The 17,843-nt window shown below is 38.3% G+C and overlaps 2 protein-coding genes across 2 annotated transcripts; both read right to left on the bottom strand.

The window, feature by feature from the left end:
• Positions 1 to 2,920: 2,920 nt before the first annotated feature.
• On the bottom strand, positions 2,921 to 3,850 carry LOC103351841 (olfactory receptor 4C6-like). Its single transcript, XM_008272682.4, has one exon. The coding sequence runs from the start codon at positions 3,848 to 3,850 to the stop codon at positions 2,921 to 2,923; it is 930 nt and encodes a 309-aa protein (XP_008270904.4).
• An 8,014-nt stretch (positions 3,851 to 11,864) lies between these two features.
• On the bottom strand, positions 11,865 to 12,779 carry LOC100355598 (olfactory receptor 4C3D-like). The gene has a single exon (XM_008272677.4). The coding sequence runs from the start codon at positions 12,777 to 12,779 to the stop codon at positions 11,865 to 11,867; it is 915 nt and encodes a 304-aa protein (XP_008270899.4).
• Positions 12,780 to 17,843: the final 5,064 nt, after the last annotated feature.

Raw genomic sequence — 17,843 nt, forward strand, 5'->3', positions numbered from 1 at the left:
TAGTTGGTAGGGCTGCTGGCACCATCTTGGAGACCCAGTCAGTTCAGATCTCCTGGCTCCTGACTGGACCAGCTGACACTATTGAAACCATCTTAGGCATAAAAGAGTGAATGGAAGATCTCTTTATCTCTTTGTCTCTCCCTATCTACCACTCTCTCTTTAAAATTAATCATTAAATATTTTTTTAAAATATAGTCTACTATATTTTCCAATCTGTTGTCATATATTTGTAATAATTCCTGGTGATTCTTTATTTTTCTGTGGAATCACTTGTAAAATCATTTTTCATCTCTAACATGAATTTAAGTATTTTACCTTTTTAGTTTAGTTAATTGGGCCAATGGTTTACCAATTTTATTTTTTTATCAGCACTTCATTTCACTGTTCTTTTGTATGATTTTTCTTAATTTCAATTTTGTTTATTTGCTCTATAATTTTTATTATTTCCTCTTACTAAGTTTGGGTTTGGTTTCTCCTTGTTTTCCTAGGTCCTTGAGATGCACTGTTAGATCATTTATTTAGTGCCTTTCAAATTTCTTGATGCAGAAACTAAGTGCTATAAACTTTCTTCTTAGTGCTACTTTTCCTGTCCCAGAAGTTTTTTTTTTTTTTTTTTTTTTTTTTTTTTTTTTTTTGGACAGGCAGAGTGGACAGTGAGAGAGAGAGACAGAGAGAAAGGTCTTCCTTTGCCGCTGGTTCACCCTCCAATGGCTGCCGCGGCCGGCGCTCTGCGGCCGGCGCACTGCGCTGATCCGATGGCAGGAGCCAGGAGCCAGGTGCTTTTCCTGGTCTCCCATGGGGTGCAGGGCCCAAGCACCTGGGCCATCCTCCACTGCACTCCCTGGCCACAGCAGAGAGCTGGCCTGGAAGAGGGGCAACCGTGACAGAATCCCGCGCCCCAACCGGGACTAGAACCCGGTGTGCCGGCGCCGCTAGGCGGAGGATTAGCCTAGTGAGCCAGGGCGCCGGCCTCCTGTCCCATAAGTTTTGATATGGGTGTTGTCATTTTCATTTGTTTCAAGGAATTTTTTTTTAATTTCCCCTTCAATTTCATCTATAACCAAATATTCACTCAAAACAATGTTATTCAGTCTTCACGTGTTTGTATATTATATTTTCTAGAGTTTCTCTTGTTAAATACCAACTTCATTCCACTGTGATCAGAAAACATACACAGTATAATTTTAATTTGTTTTTATTTGTATAGACTTGTTTTCTATTGTCTATCCTATATCAGGTCTCATGCATTGATGAAAATGTGTACTCTGTGGCAGTAGGATGAAATGTTCTGTAGCTATCAATTAGATACCTTTGGTCTACAGTGTAGACTAGCTCTATTCTTTGTTCTTAATTAATTATCTAGTTAGTCTATCCATTGACAAAAGTGAAATATTGAAATCTCCCACTCTTTTTTGGGGGGAGCACATATATCTGTCTAGATCCATTAACATTTGTTTCAAATAGCTGGATGTCCCAGAATTAGGTGCATGTATATTTAGTATTGTCACATGTTCTGATTGAAATGATCCCTTAATCATTACATAATGACCTTGTCTCTTATTTTTTTTAAAATATTTAATATATTTACTTGAGAGGTAGAGTTACAGACAGTGAGAGGAAGAGACAGAGAGAAAGGTCTTCCTTCCGTTGATTCACTCCCTAGATGGTCGCAAAGGCCAGAGCTGCACAGATCCAAAGCCAGGAAACAGGTGCGTCTTCCTGCTCTCCCACATAGAGAGAGCAGGGGCCCAAACACTTGGGCCATCTTCCACTGCTTTCCCAGGCCACAGCAGAGAGCTTGATTGCAAGAGGAGCAGCTGGGACTAGAACCAGCACTCATATGGGATGCCGGCACTGCAGGCGGAGGATTAACCTACTGCGCCACGGAGCCAGCCCTTAGTCTCTTTTAACAGTTTGTCTTAAAGTTTATTTTATCTAATGTTTTGATGTCTTCTTTTGCTCATTTTTGATTTCCTTTTGTATGGAATACTTTTTTCTAGCTTTTCACTTTCAGCCTGTATGGAACTTCCATATTCAATGAATCAGGTCTGTTTAGTTACTCTGGTCTTATATAAAGTATACAACCGCAAGCCATAGACACATGATTCTAAACTATCTAACTCTGCTACAAGTGCCTCAATTTGCTTCTCTAAAAAATGACAAGAGGCGCCTACTAAGCTGACACTTTAAAGAATGAAAAGGGGGAAATCCAATTCCAAAATTTTTATATATGTTTATCATCCCCACGTCTATGTTTATATTTATCTCAACACTTTTAAAACCTTGTAGTGTCTTTCAGACTTACATTCATCCAACAATATTTATCAAGCACTCACTACATGATGGGGAAGATTCTAAGCAGCAGATTTACATCATGGATAAATGCATGGAGCCCATGCTTTATTGAGAATTACAATCTTATGGGATTGAAGCCAAGAAATATTTTGAAGGTATGGTTTGTTGTCATAAATACAAGGATATAACCAGGATCCAAAAAAAAAAAAAACAAAACAGAGTGGAATGATTAGAAAAAGTTGTCAGCAAGTGGCAGTCTGTGGAAGTGGTGATTTTTCTGGAGATGGAGAAAAGAAGAAACATGAAAACAGCCAATCAAAGCCTCTGGGAAACATCATTCTAACAGACAGGAAAGATAAAGATAGTCATGAACTGGGAACGCATCAAACAATGCAAACTGCAGGTTTTGAAAACAAGTGAACCAATAAAAAACTTTTGAGAAAGGGGATGAAGTACAAAAATATACTTGGCATGATGTATTGTGGTTACAGGAAGGACCTTTTAGTATCTTGACCTGTTTTGTGAGCTTACAAGACACTTTTGGTTTCTGAGTGCCCCATTGATTCAATGACTGAGGAGCAGTGCTCAGTGGTCTTGCCGGCACGATTTGTTCTTGGCACGCACACTAGCAATCTCTCAGCGTCCTGTGTTTCATCCACAGTTTTCTCATGGCTTTTTTCACCTCTGCATTTCTCAAGGTGTAGATTAAGGGATTTAACATGGGTTCAACAATGGTAAAGCACACAGCCATTACCTTGTCTATAGGATAAGTGACCACAGGCCTCATGTACAAGAAAATACAGGGCACAAAGAACAAGACCACCACTGTGATGTGGGAGCCACAGGTGGAGAAGGCTTTGCGCCGCCCCTCTGAGCTGCAAGACTTCAGGGAGCAGAGGATGATCACATAGGAGGTAAGGAGGATAAGGAAGATACTCACACACATGACCCCACTGTTGAGGATGACTAAGAGCCCCAGGGTGCGAGTGTCCACGCAGGCAAGTTTCAACAACGGAAATAAATCACACATAAAGTGGTCTATGATATTGGGACCACAGAAGGGGATTTGGTACATGAAGAGAAGTTGTATTGTGGCGTGTATGGATCCTCCCACCCAAGCGCCTCCGACCATCAGGCAGCACACTCGAGAACTCATGATGGCAGTGTAGTGCAGGGGCTTACAGATGGCCACATAGCGGTCGTAGGCCATCACCGTGAGAAGGATGATCCCCACACCACCGAAGAAATGCTCTGCGAAGAGCTGGGTCATGCAGCCTTCAAGGGAGATGGTGGTGCTCTCAGAGAAAGAGTCCACAATCATCTTGGGGGCGATGACAGAAGAGTAGGTGACGTCCATGAGGGATAAGAAAGTAAGGAAAAAATACATAGGTGACCTCAGGCTTTGACTTGAGATGATAGTTACCACAATGAGTACATTTCCCAGCACTGTGGCCACATACATGACCAGAAACACAGCAGACAAGATTTTCCTCATCTCCGGGTTCTTGGTAATACCCAAAAGAATGAATTCAGTCACATTGTTTGGATGCTCCATTTAATGTGGGCTGAGGAAAGCGCATCACTCTGTGATGCAAAGTCTATGAAAGTATTACTATTTTTAATTAGTAATCACTAGGTGTAGATTTTTTGCACCTTGTCTCATACCCTCTTTATGCACCCTTTTCTCCAGTTTTTGCTACAGAAACCAGCACCTAACCATAAAAGCCTCACAGAAGCTTGATGCCACTCATTCCCTCTCATTGGTGCAGCTCTTGCTTTTTGGTCTGCAGCTCAACTGCTTGCAATGGTTTATGAGACCTACTTCATCATTCTGATGCATATAAACAACCTGGAAATAGAGAGAAATTAACACACTTAGAGAAATCTTTGACCATTAGTAGTTAGAAGGCAATGGGTAAATGGTAACCATCTTCACACAATCTTAAGTGAAGTGCTTTGCCTTTCCTTTTTCACTTTCCATGTTGGAAAACAGAATAGCCCACAGAGCAGATGTTATTCAACTGCTTTTTGGCCACTTTAAGCTAGGATGCTGGTTTTCATTAATTACTAGTCACACCCAATAACTTGGAAAACATATAAATATCCTATATTTGTGCTATATATTTATTATACACTTAAAGCTGTTTTCATCACATTTCTTCCTTTCTAAAATATTATTTTACTATTGTTACATATTGCTAATATTCAGTGAGTTCTTACTATATCTTATATTGTGATATACCAAGATATATTTTGAATTTTAGAGATTAGATACTGAGACTTTAAGATGAAAGAAATGGCAGAGTTCTTATAACTAGTAAACACTAAAGCCAAATTCAAATCTAGGTTTTCTTGATTCTAAAATTAACACTGGTAGCAAATTTATACTGTTTCTTTTATGATAATACTGAATGTTCAAAATTAGAAAATATATTATCTTTCATGATGTCACTTCATTTTTATAACAATCCAGTAAGAAATATTTATGTTTCTGGTGTTTGTTTCATTCTAGAATATACATATTCAAGTCTTGACACAAGAATTTACACCATTAACTAAATTCCCAACTATTCTAAACATTTCCCAGATATGCTGATTAAGGAAAATTAAAACTTAAATCTCTCTGCTCCAAGAAGATCCAAATTCACAACTTAGCTGACACCATCCCTGCACTTGACCCTAAGTTAACATAAACTACTCAATGGATAAAGTAAGTATCCTATTATTAAAGGATAATGTAAATCCATTATCACTCCTCTTTCATAACTCACTTCCTCACTTCAATTTATCCTTGGGAAGGAGTGCTTCCAGATGAAACAAAGGATTGTAAAGAAGTATTAACCTATCAATAAAAACTGTTATTCTTCACTCACTATACATCGACAAGGTGCTAGGATGGATGCATGTGTAATCACATTTATTTTACATAGTACACAAGATTAGTAAAATCACAAAGCCCATCTCAAGGAAGAGGAAAGTGAGTCCTGGAGACCTTAGGCATCTCATCCAAGATCAATGGGGATTATGAAATCTGATAGTCTCATTTTGAAGTATAACTTCTTAACCATTAGCTTAGACCCCTGCAGAAGTGAGCAGCAGCCTCAGCTAGAGAAATGAAATCGCTACAGTAGTTGCATGATAAAAGAGCTGCTCCAAGGAACGAAGTTCCCTGTGCTAGGGAGACATCAGCAAAGGTGGTTAGCTGCTCAGTTAGAATATATTTTTTTGAATTTTTGATTGACATGTACAACTTGTCCATTTTTGTGGTGTTCAAACAGTATTTCATCAGGTATACAGGGCGTGTACCAATCAAATCAGGCAATAGGACTTCCATTTCTTTATATTCTTTCAGTTTGGAATCTACTAGCTCCTCCCTTGCAGTTTTTATAAATTTTTCAAAGAATATAATAGAAACATTGTTTGTTTTTTTAAGAATTCTTTTTTTTTTTATTTGACAGGTAGAGTTTTAGACAGTGAGAGAGACAGAGAGAAAGGTCTTCCTTCCATTGGTTCACTCCTCAAATGGCCGCTACGGCCAGTGCTGCACCAATTCAAAGCCAGGAGCCAGATGCTTCTTTCTGGTCTCCCATGCAGGTGCAGGGATCCAAGTGCTTGGGCCATCCTCCATGGCCTTTCAGGACCATAGCAGAGAGCTGGTCTAGAAGAACAACCGGGACTAGAACCTGGTGCCTATAGAGAACCATTGTTTTAAATAAGAATACAAACTTTACCAAGTACCTAGAGGCAGGGTCTTGATTTTCTTCACTAGGCTAAATAAAGTAAACAGCTGCCAGCATATCCTCAATACATGTGAACTAACCCTTCACCCAACTCCATTCAGGAACTTCAAACTTTCCTAAATAGCCCTAAGCCCTCACCAAGTGGAGAGAACATGTTCTTGGCAGTCCAGATAACTACATTTTATCTACTGCTTCTCTCATTCCTAGAATGCATTGTCACATTGCTCACCACTCTGGGCCTCGGTTCCCTCTTCCGCAATTGAGGCAGCAGTGGAATTTGTGCGGAGTGCTAAGGGTTCAAAGAACACATCTAGGGACTCTGTCCCTATCAAACAGCAGCCCAGTCCTTTCTGCATTGAATCTTTAACCTTACAAGTAAGATTTTCTTTACACAATTACATATCTACAGTAGTTTTAAAATGATATGCATTAGATTACAATAAACAATTCTGCCTTCTGTCTGCCTTTAACTCTGACAAGAGTATCTGAGATACATTGTGTTCTTATCCTGATTTTTGCATGCAGTGGATAAGGCTTAGGAAAAGTGTGAAACCGATTACAGCCTTTTGGCAGGTATGTGAACAAGTTCATAAGCACAGACAACAAACTACTATGGCTGCTACTACAAGCACTGTATGGCCCTGTCTCACAGCATTTTCAGGAGAATTAATCAGGCATGAGAAGGTTTGGGGACCACTACTTGAATACTCACCAGATTCTTTTCCATTTCTATAACCTTCTTGATTTCCTGCTGCCTCTGCCAATGTCCTTTGTTAACAAACTCTTCACCACTCCTCCTTTGTGCCTTAAGTTATACCCAACATCACCTTCACAACTGTCACCCCAGGCATTTCTTACATGTACCTGTGTAGGTTGTGTATCAGCTATAATTATATTATCTTCATTTTTTTATGTTGGTTTTATCTCCTTATGGAGAAGCTAAATGATGACTGCTTTATTCCAAATTTCTAAGGCCATACTATGTACACACTTAGTCAATTAATTAAATTTAATTAAAGCCATGAAATTAAAATCATCCAAGGAAAACTGCATTGTATCATGTGGCCCAGGTATTGCCAGTGCCATTCCCTGCCTCTAGAAATGACAGCACCATTGTGAGAAGCTGGCAGTTCCAGTTCAACAATTCCACTTACAATCTTTGCTCTTTATCATTTCCATGCTGGCAGACATGTTTTAGCCAAATTCAAGAACTTGAAACACACTTTGGACTTATAGCACAGTGTTGAATCACCTCCACCAACTCCTTTTTGTAATGTTAATTTCCCATAACTTGCCAAAAGGGCATAAAGTAAATTAAGTCATGGGTCTGGTGCTGTAGCACAGCAGGTAAAGACACTGCCTGTGGTGTCTGGCAACCCATATGAGTGTCAGTTTGAATCCCGGCTGCTCCATTTCCAATCCAGCTCTCTGCTATGGCCTGAGAAGGAAGTAGAGGATGGCCCGAGTCCTTGGGCCCCTGAAACCAGGTGGAAGACCCAGAAGAAGCTCCTGGTTCCTGGCTTCAGATCAGCACAGCTCTGGCTATTGTGGCCATCTAGGGAATGAACCAGCACATAGAAGACCTCTCTTTCTCTCTCTCTCTCTCTCTCTCTCTCTCTCTCTCTAACTCTGCTTTTCAAATAAATAAATACATCTTCTTTTAAAAAATAGTAAATTAAGTCACAAATCATCAAGAGCTCAGGCCTTTCCAATATGAAACCATAATTTGTATACACAGATAAACAAACACAGTTTTAGTGTACTGTGATGTTACATGTGTTTAGGTGATTCAATAATTTCAACAACTTCAAATTAATACCTCAAACTAATAGGAACATAGGTCAGCGCTGTGGCGTAGTGCGTAAATCCACCACCTGCAGTGCTTGCATCCCATATGGGTACTGGATTGATTCCTGGCTGCTCCACTTCCGATCCAGCTCTCTGCTATGGCCTGGGAAAGCAGTAGAAGATGGCCCAAGTCCTTGGGCCCCTGAACCCACATGGGAGACCCAGATGAAGCTCCAGGCTTCTGGCTTTGGATCAGCATAGCTCTGGCCATTGCAGTCAATTGGGGAGTGAGCCAATGGATGGAAGACCTCTCTCTCTCTCTCTGCCTTTCCTTCTCTCTCTGTGTGTAACTCTTTCAAATGATAAATAAATCTTTAAAAAATAGGAACATGTATAATGCTCAAGTGAAATCTTTGACTTCCAAAGCTCAATCTGCTGTTATCTCTGTACGTCCAAAAGCCCCATTACCTGATAATCAGAACAAGTAGAAGTTGGAGATCATGCAAGTAAAATTTCCAAGCTCATATTAGCGAGACCGAAATCTGGTCTCATCCAGGATGCTCTCACGTGAACTTTCTTCTACTGAAGAGATGGGAATCATGACACATTATAGCTTCTAAGTAAATCAGTACCTGCATCAGGTGCAAATTATTCAGTCGTTCAGTGGGAAGTTATTTTGATAGGACTACAGTTCTTAGTAGTTTTGAATTACTTAGAAAAGATGTTCTAAATACCTAAAGATATCAATCAGAAACAATGCTTGTGGTTGGAAAAAGAACTAAAATTTCATATAAACAGGAAAGTTGCCTCCAAAATGAGCATTTATTTGGCTATATTGGGAGCTTAATTTATGTACATTGTAAGTCCTTATTTTACAAACAACATCATTACTAATATTTCTTTCCTTTGGGTAATGAACTCAGGCTAAAAGAGGACAGTGCTAATTTCAAATGGCACAGAATTTCAAATTGTGCAGACTTGCATCATTCCAACTTTATCCCATTGCAGCTGTGTCCCTATGGGTTGAAGAGCTAATCACTGTACCAGTGAATTCTCCTCCACCCCTGCAGTGATCAAGTTTTTCCCAGGGGCAGAACTTGACTGGAGACAGGCCAAGCAAATGCTCCACACGAACAAAAGCAGATTATGCTATTACCCATTTAATTATTTGCTCCATACAGATTACTATTTGTTAGAAACAAAACATTCATACAATGATCCGTCTTTCTCATGAAATAGATGAAGAGAAGACATTGCTACGTATTTTTTAGGATCATTTTTCTATCAAGTACTAGGATCAATATTTCTCTATCATCCAAGTATTCGGATCAATGTTTTCTATCACCCAGCCTGGTGCTGTCCTAATCTTCTGACTATTACTGAAATTGTGCCATATTGAACTGCATCCCTGACCCATGCCTTGTGTGAGATCTTGAGCCAGAGGCTTTCAGCTATCTGCCGATTTCTGATCCACATAGACTGCAGAATTATAATTGCTGGTTTTAGACACTAAAAATAAAAAAAAAGTAGAGGAGCCTCGAAGAAAATATGTACTATATGATACACAATTATGTATTTGGTATTTTTGCATCGTGCTAGCCAGACATGTTATGAAGGAGGAAAACAGATGAGCCAGATTCAACAGACTAATGTGTTCCTTAACCTAATTTAGTTCAATTTTATTGGTTATTCATTTAAAATGGTATAAAGGCACTCAATGATATCTGTTGCTGCATTACAAAAGCGAAAGTCTGTAAAGAACTTAACAATATAAATGTCTCCTAATTAGCCTTAACTATAGCTATTTCATGCCCCTCAGTTGAATGATGTGTAATTTTTCACTCAAATATCCAGGTTAAACCAAAATATCCTTATACATTAGGTCCAAGTACTTTTTACTGCATTCATTTTAAGAAAAGCATGTATATATATATATATTTTTTTTCTTTTTTGTTGCTTTTGGTTTTCAAAAAACCATTTGGCAGGAACCCATCATCTGCTGGCTCCCATGATGCACATTAGCAGGAAGCTGGATTGGAAGCAAAGGAGCCAGGACTGGAATCAGGCACTCTGACATGGGAGGCAGGTGCCCAAGTAGTGATTTAATCACTGTAAAATGTCCATACCAATGTAGCTTTACATTTAAGTGCTATAAATAACCAGATGGCAGTTGGTACTCAAAAAATATTCTTGATGATGGGTACAAAAAAGAATTACAATATTCCTTCAAATTATTTGTAAACCAATAGGACTCTACTAAGAATGCCAGGCTGACACAAAATTTCTTCCTTGCTTCCTTTTGCTGTTGAAAATCTATAATTTACTTCTGATCAAATGTTTCATTCCTCTGCGGGGGATCTAGTGCATCTCCTAAGACACAAGCACTGGTCTTGTTTTCCAACAAGTTTTCCCTTCTGTCTACGAGTGGAAATAACATTTTTTCAATACTTCCCCAATGTTCATCCCTGGTTTATCCTTATCTCCTGCTTTAGACTCACAATACAAATGAACAAAAATAATTTAGCCTAGATTCTGTTAGAATGCTTAAGTCACATCAGCAAATCGCACAGCTAATCATTTTCATCTGTTTAGTGTTGATTTTATCATCATACATAACTAGACTTTTGGGAAGAGGCTTTGTTTCTTGTGAATTTGCAACAACTGTGCATAGAGAAGGACACACAAGCCTCCGGAAGCAGTTATCCAGGGCTTTGTCATGGCTGTATGCTCATAGAAGAAATCACTACAGATGACCCGTCAGTGTGAAAAGGGGGACATTCAGAAGAAGCAAACTGAGTTGGGGTTTTATTGTCAAAGAAGCTTTGATTCATACAAGTACTAGTGTAGAATGTCTAGGTATTTTATTTGTGTGCAGAGGAGTAAAAGTTTACAACAAATTTTCCATCATCTCTTTTGAAAGATAAAGCTGAACTGCTAGCACTACATATAAATTTCTCAATTATAGACATAAACATATTACAGTCAACTGTCTTTTTTTTTGGAGACAGTAGGACTGAGATTTGGAAGACCTGAACTTGAAATGTTTAGATTTATTACCTGAAACAAGCAAATTAGTAAACCTCTCTTAGTTCCAATTTGATACTTTATAGAATGGGAATAGTAATATTGGAATTAATAGTTAGGAAAATAGATTTAATAATCTTAATGAAGTTAATATGCTTACATATAATAAAGTATTCATTAAACATAAATATTTTATCACATCTTTGAAGCATACCTTTGGAAATTTATCATGTAGGTTTTTTATTATTATTGAGAACCTACTTCTTCAAATGCCTCCCCAAGACTTATTAAGAAAGACAATAAACTTTGTTTAGATTCTAGGAAAATGGTGAGTCTTGGGAATATTTTTAGAAATAAGAACAAATTAAGAGGATCTGTAAATTTTCAGGCTTATTTTTTGTGCCAGGAAACAGATTTTGGGATAAATGAATTGCTTCTTTCTTCTTTTTTTGGAAATCTGTCTTTTTACTTTGGGAGATTTGTGGTTTCACAAAAGAAAGGGTGGAGTGGGAAGGAAACTGGGTGGGAAAGAGGGGGAACAAACAGGGAAAGAGAGGAGAGATGGAAATCCACAGTAGTTCTTTTACTACTCAACGTATCACTCTTTCTATATCCATCTAAGAATCTCTAACTTATTTTTTATTTTACTACAAACAAAGCAGAAATGAAAAAAAATGTTCTGAGATCAAGATTCTATGGAAAAATTAGTTACCTCTAAGTGACATAAATATGAAGAAAATGACAGTGAGTGTCTAGAGAAAAAATACTGATGAATCTTCAAGGAATTGATTTATAGCTGTTCTATTTCATATCCAGAATATGTGTACATGAGCATTGAAGCCTTAGCAAAGTATATCAAGAGCTATCAAAGGCACATAGCAAAAGGTTTGCCCTTTTTCTTATTTATTTGCAAGTTTGATTTGACAATGATCTGTAAAATTTAATTCTCCATACTTTACCACAAATCTAGTTCACTCTATTCATATACATTGCCACTTTCTTAGCATTATGAGCAAATTACATTACCCTCCTCTTCACCAAATGCCTCATGGCATTTTTAACCTCTGTGTTTCTCACTGTGTAAATTATAGGATTTAACATAGGTGTGAGGATTGCAAAGAACACAGTGACGAACTTGTCCACAGGGTAAGTGGCCACAGGACGCATGTAGGTGAATATGCAAGGCACAAAAAAGAGTACAACGACAGTAAAATGAGAGCCACACGTGGAGAGGGCTTTGCGCTGCCCTTCAGACCCATGAGACTTCAGAGAGCACAAGATGACTATGTAGGAGATCAGCAGCATACACAAAATGAGCAAGCACATGGCTCCACTATTGGCTGCTACCACCATTCCAAGCCTGTACGTGTCTCTGCATGCAAGTTTCAACAACGGAAAGAGATCACACATGAAGTGGTCAATGACCTTGGGACCACAGAAGGGCAGGTTGACCATGAAAAGAATCTGCACAGTGGCGTGCAGAATGCCGCCAATCCAGGCTACCACCACCAGGAGGCGGCACAGCTCTTGTCGCATAATGGTCACGTAGTGCAAGGGCTTGCAGATGGCCACATAGCGGTCAAAGGCCATGACGATGAGAAGGATTATCTCTGATCCTCCCAGGAAGTGCTCCACAAACAGCTGGGTCAGGCAGCCACCCAGCGAGATAGTTCTCCTCTGGTAGAGCAGGTCAATGATCATTTTGGGGGTGGTGACAGAGGTGTAGGAGGCATCTATGAAGGACAAGTAAGTGAGAAAGAAGTACATGGGAGCTGTAAGTGTGGGGCTGAGGGCGATGGTGACGACAACGAGCACATTGGCCAGCACGGTAAATAGGAAAATGAACAAAAACACGATGAAGAGTATCTTCTGCAGGTGTGGATTCTGTGTGAGCCCCAAGAGAACAAATTCAGTCACATTATGGGGAGGCATGAGGTGATCTATTCAGGAAGTGACACCTTCCTGGGGCTTGAATCACCTATAAACATATAAAGAAAGGTAGCTAATTAATCATGAGGAGATTGTAATGTACATTTCATAGTACAGAAATGCAGTCGCTATTTGAAATGCAGAGTTATAGAGAGGCAGAGAGAGAGGAGAGAGAGAATGAGAATGAGAATCTGCTGGTTCACTCCTCAAATGGCCACAAAGGCCAGAGCTGGGCCAATCAGAAGCCAGGAGCCTGGATTTTTCTCCAGGTCTCCCATGTGGGTGCAGGGGCCCAGTAGATGGACTTGAGCCATCTACTGCTTTCCCAGGCCATAGCAGAGAGCTGGATCAGAAGTGGAGCAGCCAGGACTCAAATTGGCACTCATATGGGATGCCGTTACTGAAAGCACAATGCCAGTCCCAAGCATAAATTTCTGAAAAGAGACTGCATTCCAGTTCAATAATTTCTAGCATATTTCATAGATTGAGTATGAAAATATTCATTCCCTCAGGAAAGAGCATGTTATTGGGTAACAACTTTCAGGAAAATTTTACTATTAGTTAATTCATACTGTTTATTCTTCAAAATTGTGTTTCACATACAATTGAACAACCGGCGGTCCCATCTAATAAAATTATAGTTTCAATATACAGGGATAAAAAATTCTTAGATATTGTTTCAGTTCATGGAAATCTAAAAAGCACTTACATGTACTCACCTTTATTTCTAAGGTTTTAAAAATACAAATTTAGGTGAGTAGGCAGTTAGTGTAGTAGCTAAGATGTGCAAATCCCATATCAGAGGACCTAGATTGGATTCTGGTTTTGGCTTCTGACTCCAGTTTCCTGCTAATGTGTACCCTGGCAAGTAGAGATGATGGCTCAAGTAACTGGTTTCTATCACCACGCGTGGGAGGCCTGGATTGTGTTCCAATTCCCCAACCGCATTCATGTGAGAATCTGAGGAGTGAGCAGTGGATGGGAGTGCCCTCTTGCTCTCTTTCACTCTAGCTTTCTTTCTTTGTGCCTCTCAAATAAACAAATTAAATTTTAAAAAAAGAAATTTGACACAATGGAAAAGAAACAAGCAGCCTACTGGATGAGACAGACGCTGTACTATTAATTACCACAATAAAGTACCCACTACATGTTTAGTTATTCAACAAATATTTATGGCACCCTTACAATGCTTATTAATGTAAGCTAGTCATATAAAATCATGAAAACATCCCTATCAAATGCAATTAGTAATCCCTCCACTGAGATTTTATTCAAACATAGCAACAAATGCTGTGCATAAATCCATGTGATGGGTGATCAATTCACTTGCTTTGTGTTTTCACAGTGTAAACTATCACACTTTCCCCCACCCTCCCTCAGTGTCTGCAATCCATTCTTGATTAATGCATGTTACATCACTCATAGAATGGAGAAAAACATAAATTTTCCAAAGAAAACATAGCTATAGCAAACTGTATTTTTCAAAAAGCCATGTTCATTTTCTTTTCAAAGATAAATGAACAAAGGGCTTAATTTTTTTAATCACCCAAGATGAAAATTTTATACATACATGAAATTGAAGTGCAACTTCATTACATTCCCTTATTCTGAGATTGCTTCCCAAAAAGATCTGAAAAGTATACGGTGTCCATAAAGTAAGAAAGAAACATAATCAATGGATATGATTTACAAATAGGAAGAAAAGAAATAACTTGGCCTTTTTTCTCTAACTTCACAACACTCATCTTAGGAATAAACTTAAAGGAAAAAATTTTAACAAGAGGAAAATCATTATGTGGAAAATCATTATGTAAAACATGTTCACCACAGTCATAAGAGCTGTAAAATACTGTAAACTGCATGGAATGTCCAATGATAGAGAACTGGATCAGTAAAATATGGTGTACCGCATGCAATAATGTTTAGCTTTTAACAGAGATGTTTTTGATACTTGCATAATATCACAGGAAGAGTCTTATTTATACAGTTTAATATATATTATTGCTGTATATTCATGCTAGTAGTAAAAATGGTCTTAAAGATCTTAATGTATAAATTAATGGGCTTATAATTGATTCCATTTTTCTTGATGACTGAGTTGCTGCAGAAGAGATTTTAGCTTCCAATTGGGCTGGAAAAGGGGTGGTTGTATTATTTTTAAGGTCCATATAATCCTAAGATTCTATAATTATTGTATTTCCTTAAAAGAAAATCTCACCTATCACTTTGTCTGGCATATGTCCCTGCCCAGGGTCCCAGAGTGCTGTTTGTTCTTCAGGAAAGAAATACAGTTCTGAGATTAAAAATTCCAACTAACAACTATAGTTAAATCTTTGTTGACTTATAAATACATCTTTGGATAATGCTGTTCTCTTGAGCTTTACAAAGGGTTTCCCCACATCCTCTTTGCAGGCAAATTCTATGAACTTTCTTAGCTGTGGCTAATTAGATCTCAAAGGTATTTTATTATTATTAGCAGATCTTGTCAATAATCCAATTATTTCACCTTACTTAACTGCACATTAGAGGACTTTTACAGCCATTCATCTTTATTTGTTAACTTCTTTGAAAGTACACAGAAACACATAGTATATCAAATAAACAAAATGCAACAATCAATAATGATTTTGGATATTTAATAACAAATGAACTTAATATGGTGTCTGGATACTAGACATTGTATAAATTAAATAGATGGTAACTATCTGACTTTTAAATTTTTCATAATAATAGTTTCTTCTTTATCAGCCTACCTTTGGTAGCCCTCATACCATGTATATGTTGTTTTCCAATGTACATTAAGTGATGGTTATGACCCCAGTGTAACAGCAACACTTCACATAGCAGTACTTTAAGTACTTCTTTAAAACAGTTATCTCTTAGGCAAACATTGGAATTAGAGTAGCATGGACATGATGAGAGTAATTATATTCTTGAATTAGATTGAGCTTTCTAATATATTTTTTCAGCCATTTAAATGTATTCCCTATGGAATGAGAAAGAGATAGGCTCCAATATTCTCATTTTATGACACAGAAAGCTAAATCAATCAGAATATTGTCTGCCAATGCAAAAAGGAAACCATACCTCTTAAATCTGGTGTCCTTATTAGACTACGGTCTAGCACCTAATGTGATAAGACACTTTTACCCCATCACCAATTGTGAGGCATATTGAAATTCTCTACTAAATGAAGCACCTATCCATGTTTGAAATTATATTCAATTGAATCTAACAAAATTCAGAAAAATTTCTATATGGAACCACATTCACTAATACATGTTTGAATATGCATTCTAAAATGAAAGAAGAAATCGTCCCTAACTCCAAACTCATTTCAGGGAATGTGGTCACTGCGAACAGCCTGGAGAACAAGTATAACAAATTTGAGACCATGTCACCACAGCTAGCTTTATAATCCCATGAATATCACACTACCATGATTTTTGTGATACTAGATGACAAGGTTTAAACGAGGCATCAAGACTAAAGAAAGATATGAACATGGAGTTGGCCATAATGGCATTTGTTAAAATGTCTGTTGCAGTTTGTTGCAGCCATTTGGGGAATGAACCAGTGGATGGAATATTCTCTCTCTCTCTCTCTCTCTCTCTCTCTCTTTCTCTCTCCCTTTTTCGCTCCCTTCCTCCCCTCTTTATAACACTGCCTTTCAAATACATATCTAAAGAGACAATTAATATGAAAAATAAAATTATTAACTTTAGAGATAATACCATGTATAAGACTCAGAAAAGGGAAGGATATTAAGTACATACAGAGTACTTTCTTCCTGAAACAAGCTTCCTCATCTGCATAGTCTAGCTTGAGTTGTAAAGTATGAATTCTGTTTGAGTTCTTCCCAGTATTCACATGAGAAATTCTCCAATTCCACACACAATTGTGAAGTTTATAGTTCTCAGTATTAGATTCCTTTCCTATTCAAAGATCTAGAGTGACTTTTATTTCCTTCTTTAAAGAAAGATTGAAATCAAGACTGGCTTCTATTTAATGTGCCTTGAATAACTAGAGACCCTAATATTTCCGAGTACATTAAATAAATTCATTATAAGTTAAGAACGGATGAGGAAAAATATCACTTTTTACCTTAGTATAATATTATGCCTTGACTTTTCAACAAGACAATATTTAATACCAACCATAGTCTTTTTTTAAAAACTCTGAAATATAATATTAGATTTACAAAATTATGGTAGAGCAACTTTGGTCATAAAAGACACCTTTTTTTAGATTTTTATTTATTTACTTGAAAGTCAGAGTTACACAGAAAAAAAGGGGATGCAGAAAGAGAGAGAGAGAGAGAGGTTTTCTTCCATCCATTGGCTGAAGCTGCACCAATCTGAAGCCAGGAGCCAGGAGCCAGGAGCTTCTTCCAGGTCTCCCATGTGGGTGCAGGGGTCCAAAGACTTGGGCCATCTTCCACTGGCTTCCCAGGCCACAGCAGAGAGCTGGATCCGAAGTTTAGCAGCCAGAACTCAAACTGTTGCCCATATGGGATGCTAGCACTGCAGGCATTGGCTTTACCTGCTACGCCACAGCACCAGCCACAGAAAAGATACCTTTGATGTATTATTTAAGTTAATGAGAACAGGTAGTTTACAGAGAATGGGAAAGCCATTCATTATGTAAAGCACTCTATTCCCAAAATATTTAACCATGACTGTGTTAAAATCCCTGTTCTGGGTGGCTTCCAAAATGGCAGAGTAGGAGAGAGCTTACTCCTCTCTAGCTTAGAGAGAAAATAGTTTTTAAAAAGTGGAGAGGTGCAGTCTTAGGGAAGCTTTGGGGAGAAAATAGCAGAGGAAACTCTACACACAAATTAGTGGAACACAGTGGAGAGCAATGACACCAACAACTCAAGACCCAAGCAGCCAAGAGCCTCCACAGCAGTGTTGGTGAGTGAGGTGGGAATAGACTGTAGCAGCACAAGCCACTGGAGATGAAGCTGCAGGAAAGACCTAGAGGGCTTGGAGCCCCATGGGCAATAGTGTGCCTGCCAAACTAGAGGAGGGAAAAAAAGGAAGGGCACATTTCTCTCTCCCCATCACC

The sequence above is a fragment of the Oryctolagus cuniculus genome, chromosome 1 (assembly GCF_051225735.1).
Source record: "Oryctolagus cuniculus isolate XC-2025 breed Fujian yellow rabbit chromosome 1, ASM5122573v1, whole genome shotgun sequence".
In the NCBI taxonomy this organism is placed as follows: Eukaryota; Metazoa; Chordata; class Mammalia; order Lagomorpha; family Leporidae; genus Oryctolagus; species Oryctolagus cuniculus.

Bases quoted from the DNA above. Each gene is read 5' to 3' on its own strand.
- LOC103351841 (XM_008272682.4), bottom strand. From the start codon at position 3,850: ATGGAGCATCCAAACAATGTGACTGAATTCATTCTTTTGGGTATTACC.
- LOC100355598 (XM_008272677.4), bottom strand. From the start codon at position 12,779: ATGCCTCCCCATAATGTGACTGAATTTGTTCTCTTGGGGCTCACACAG.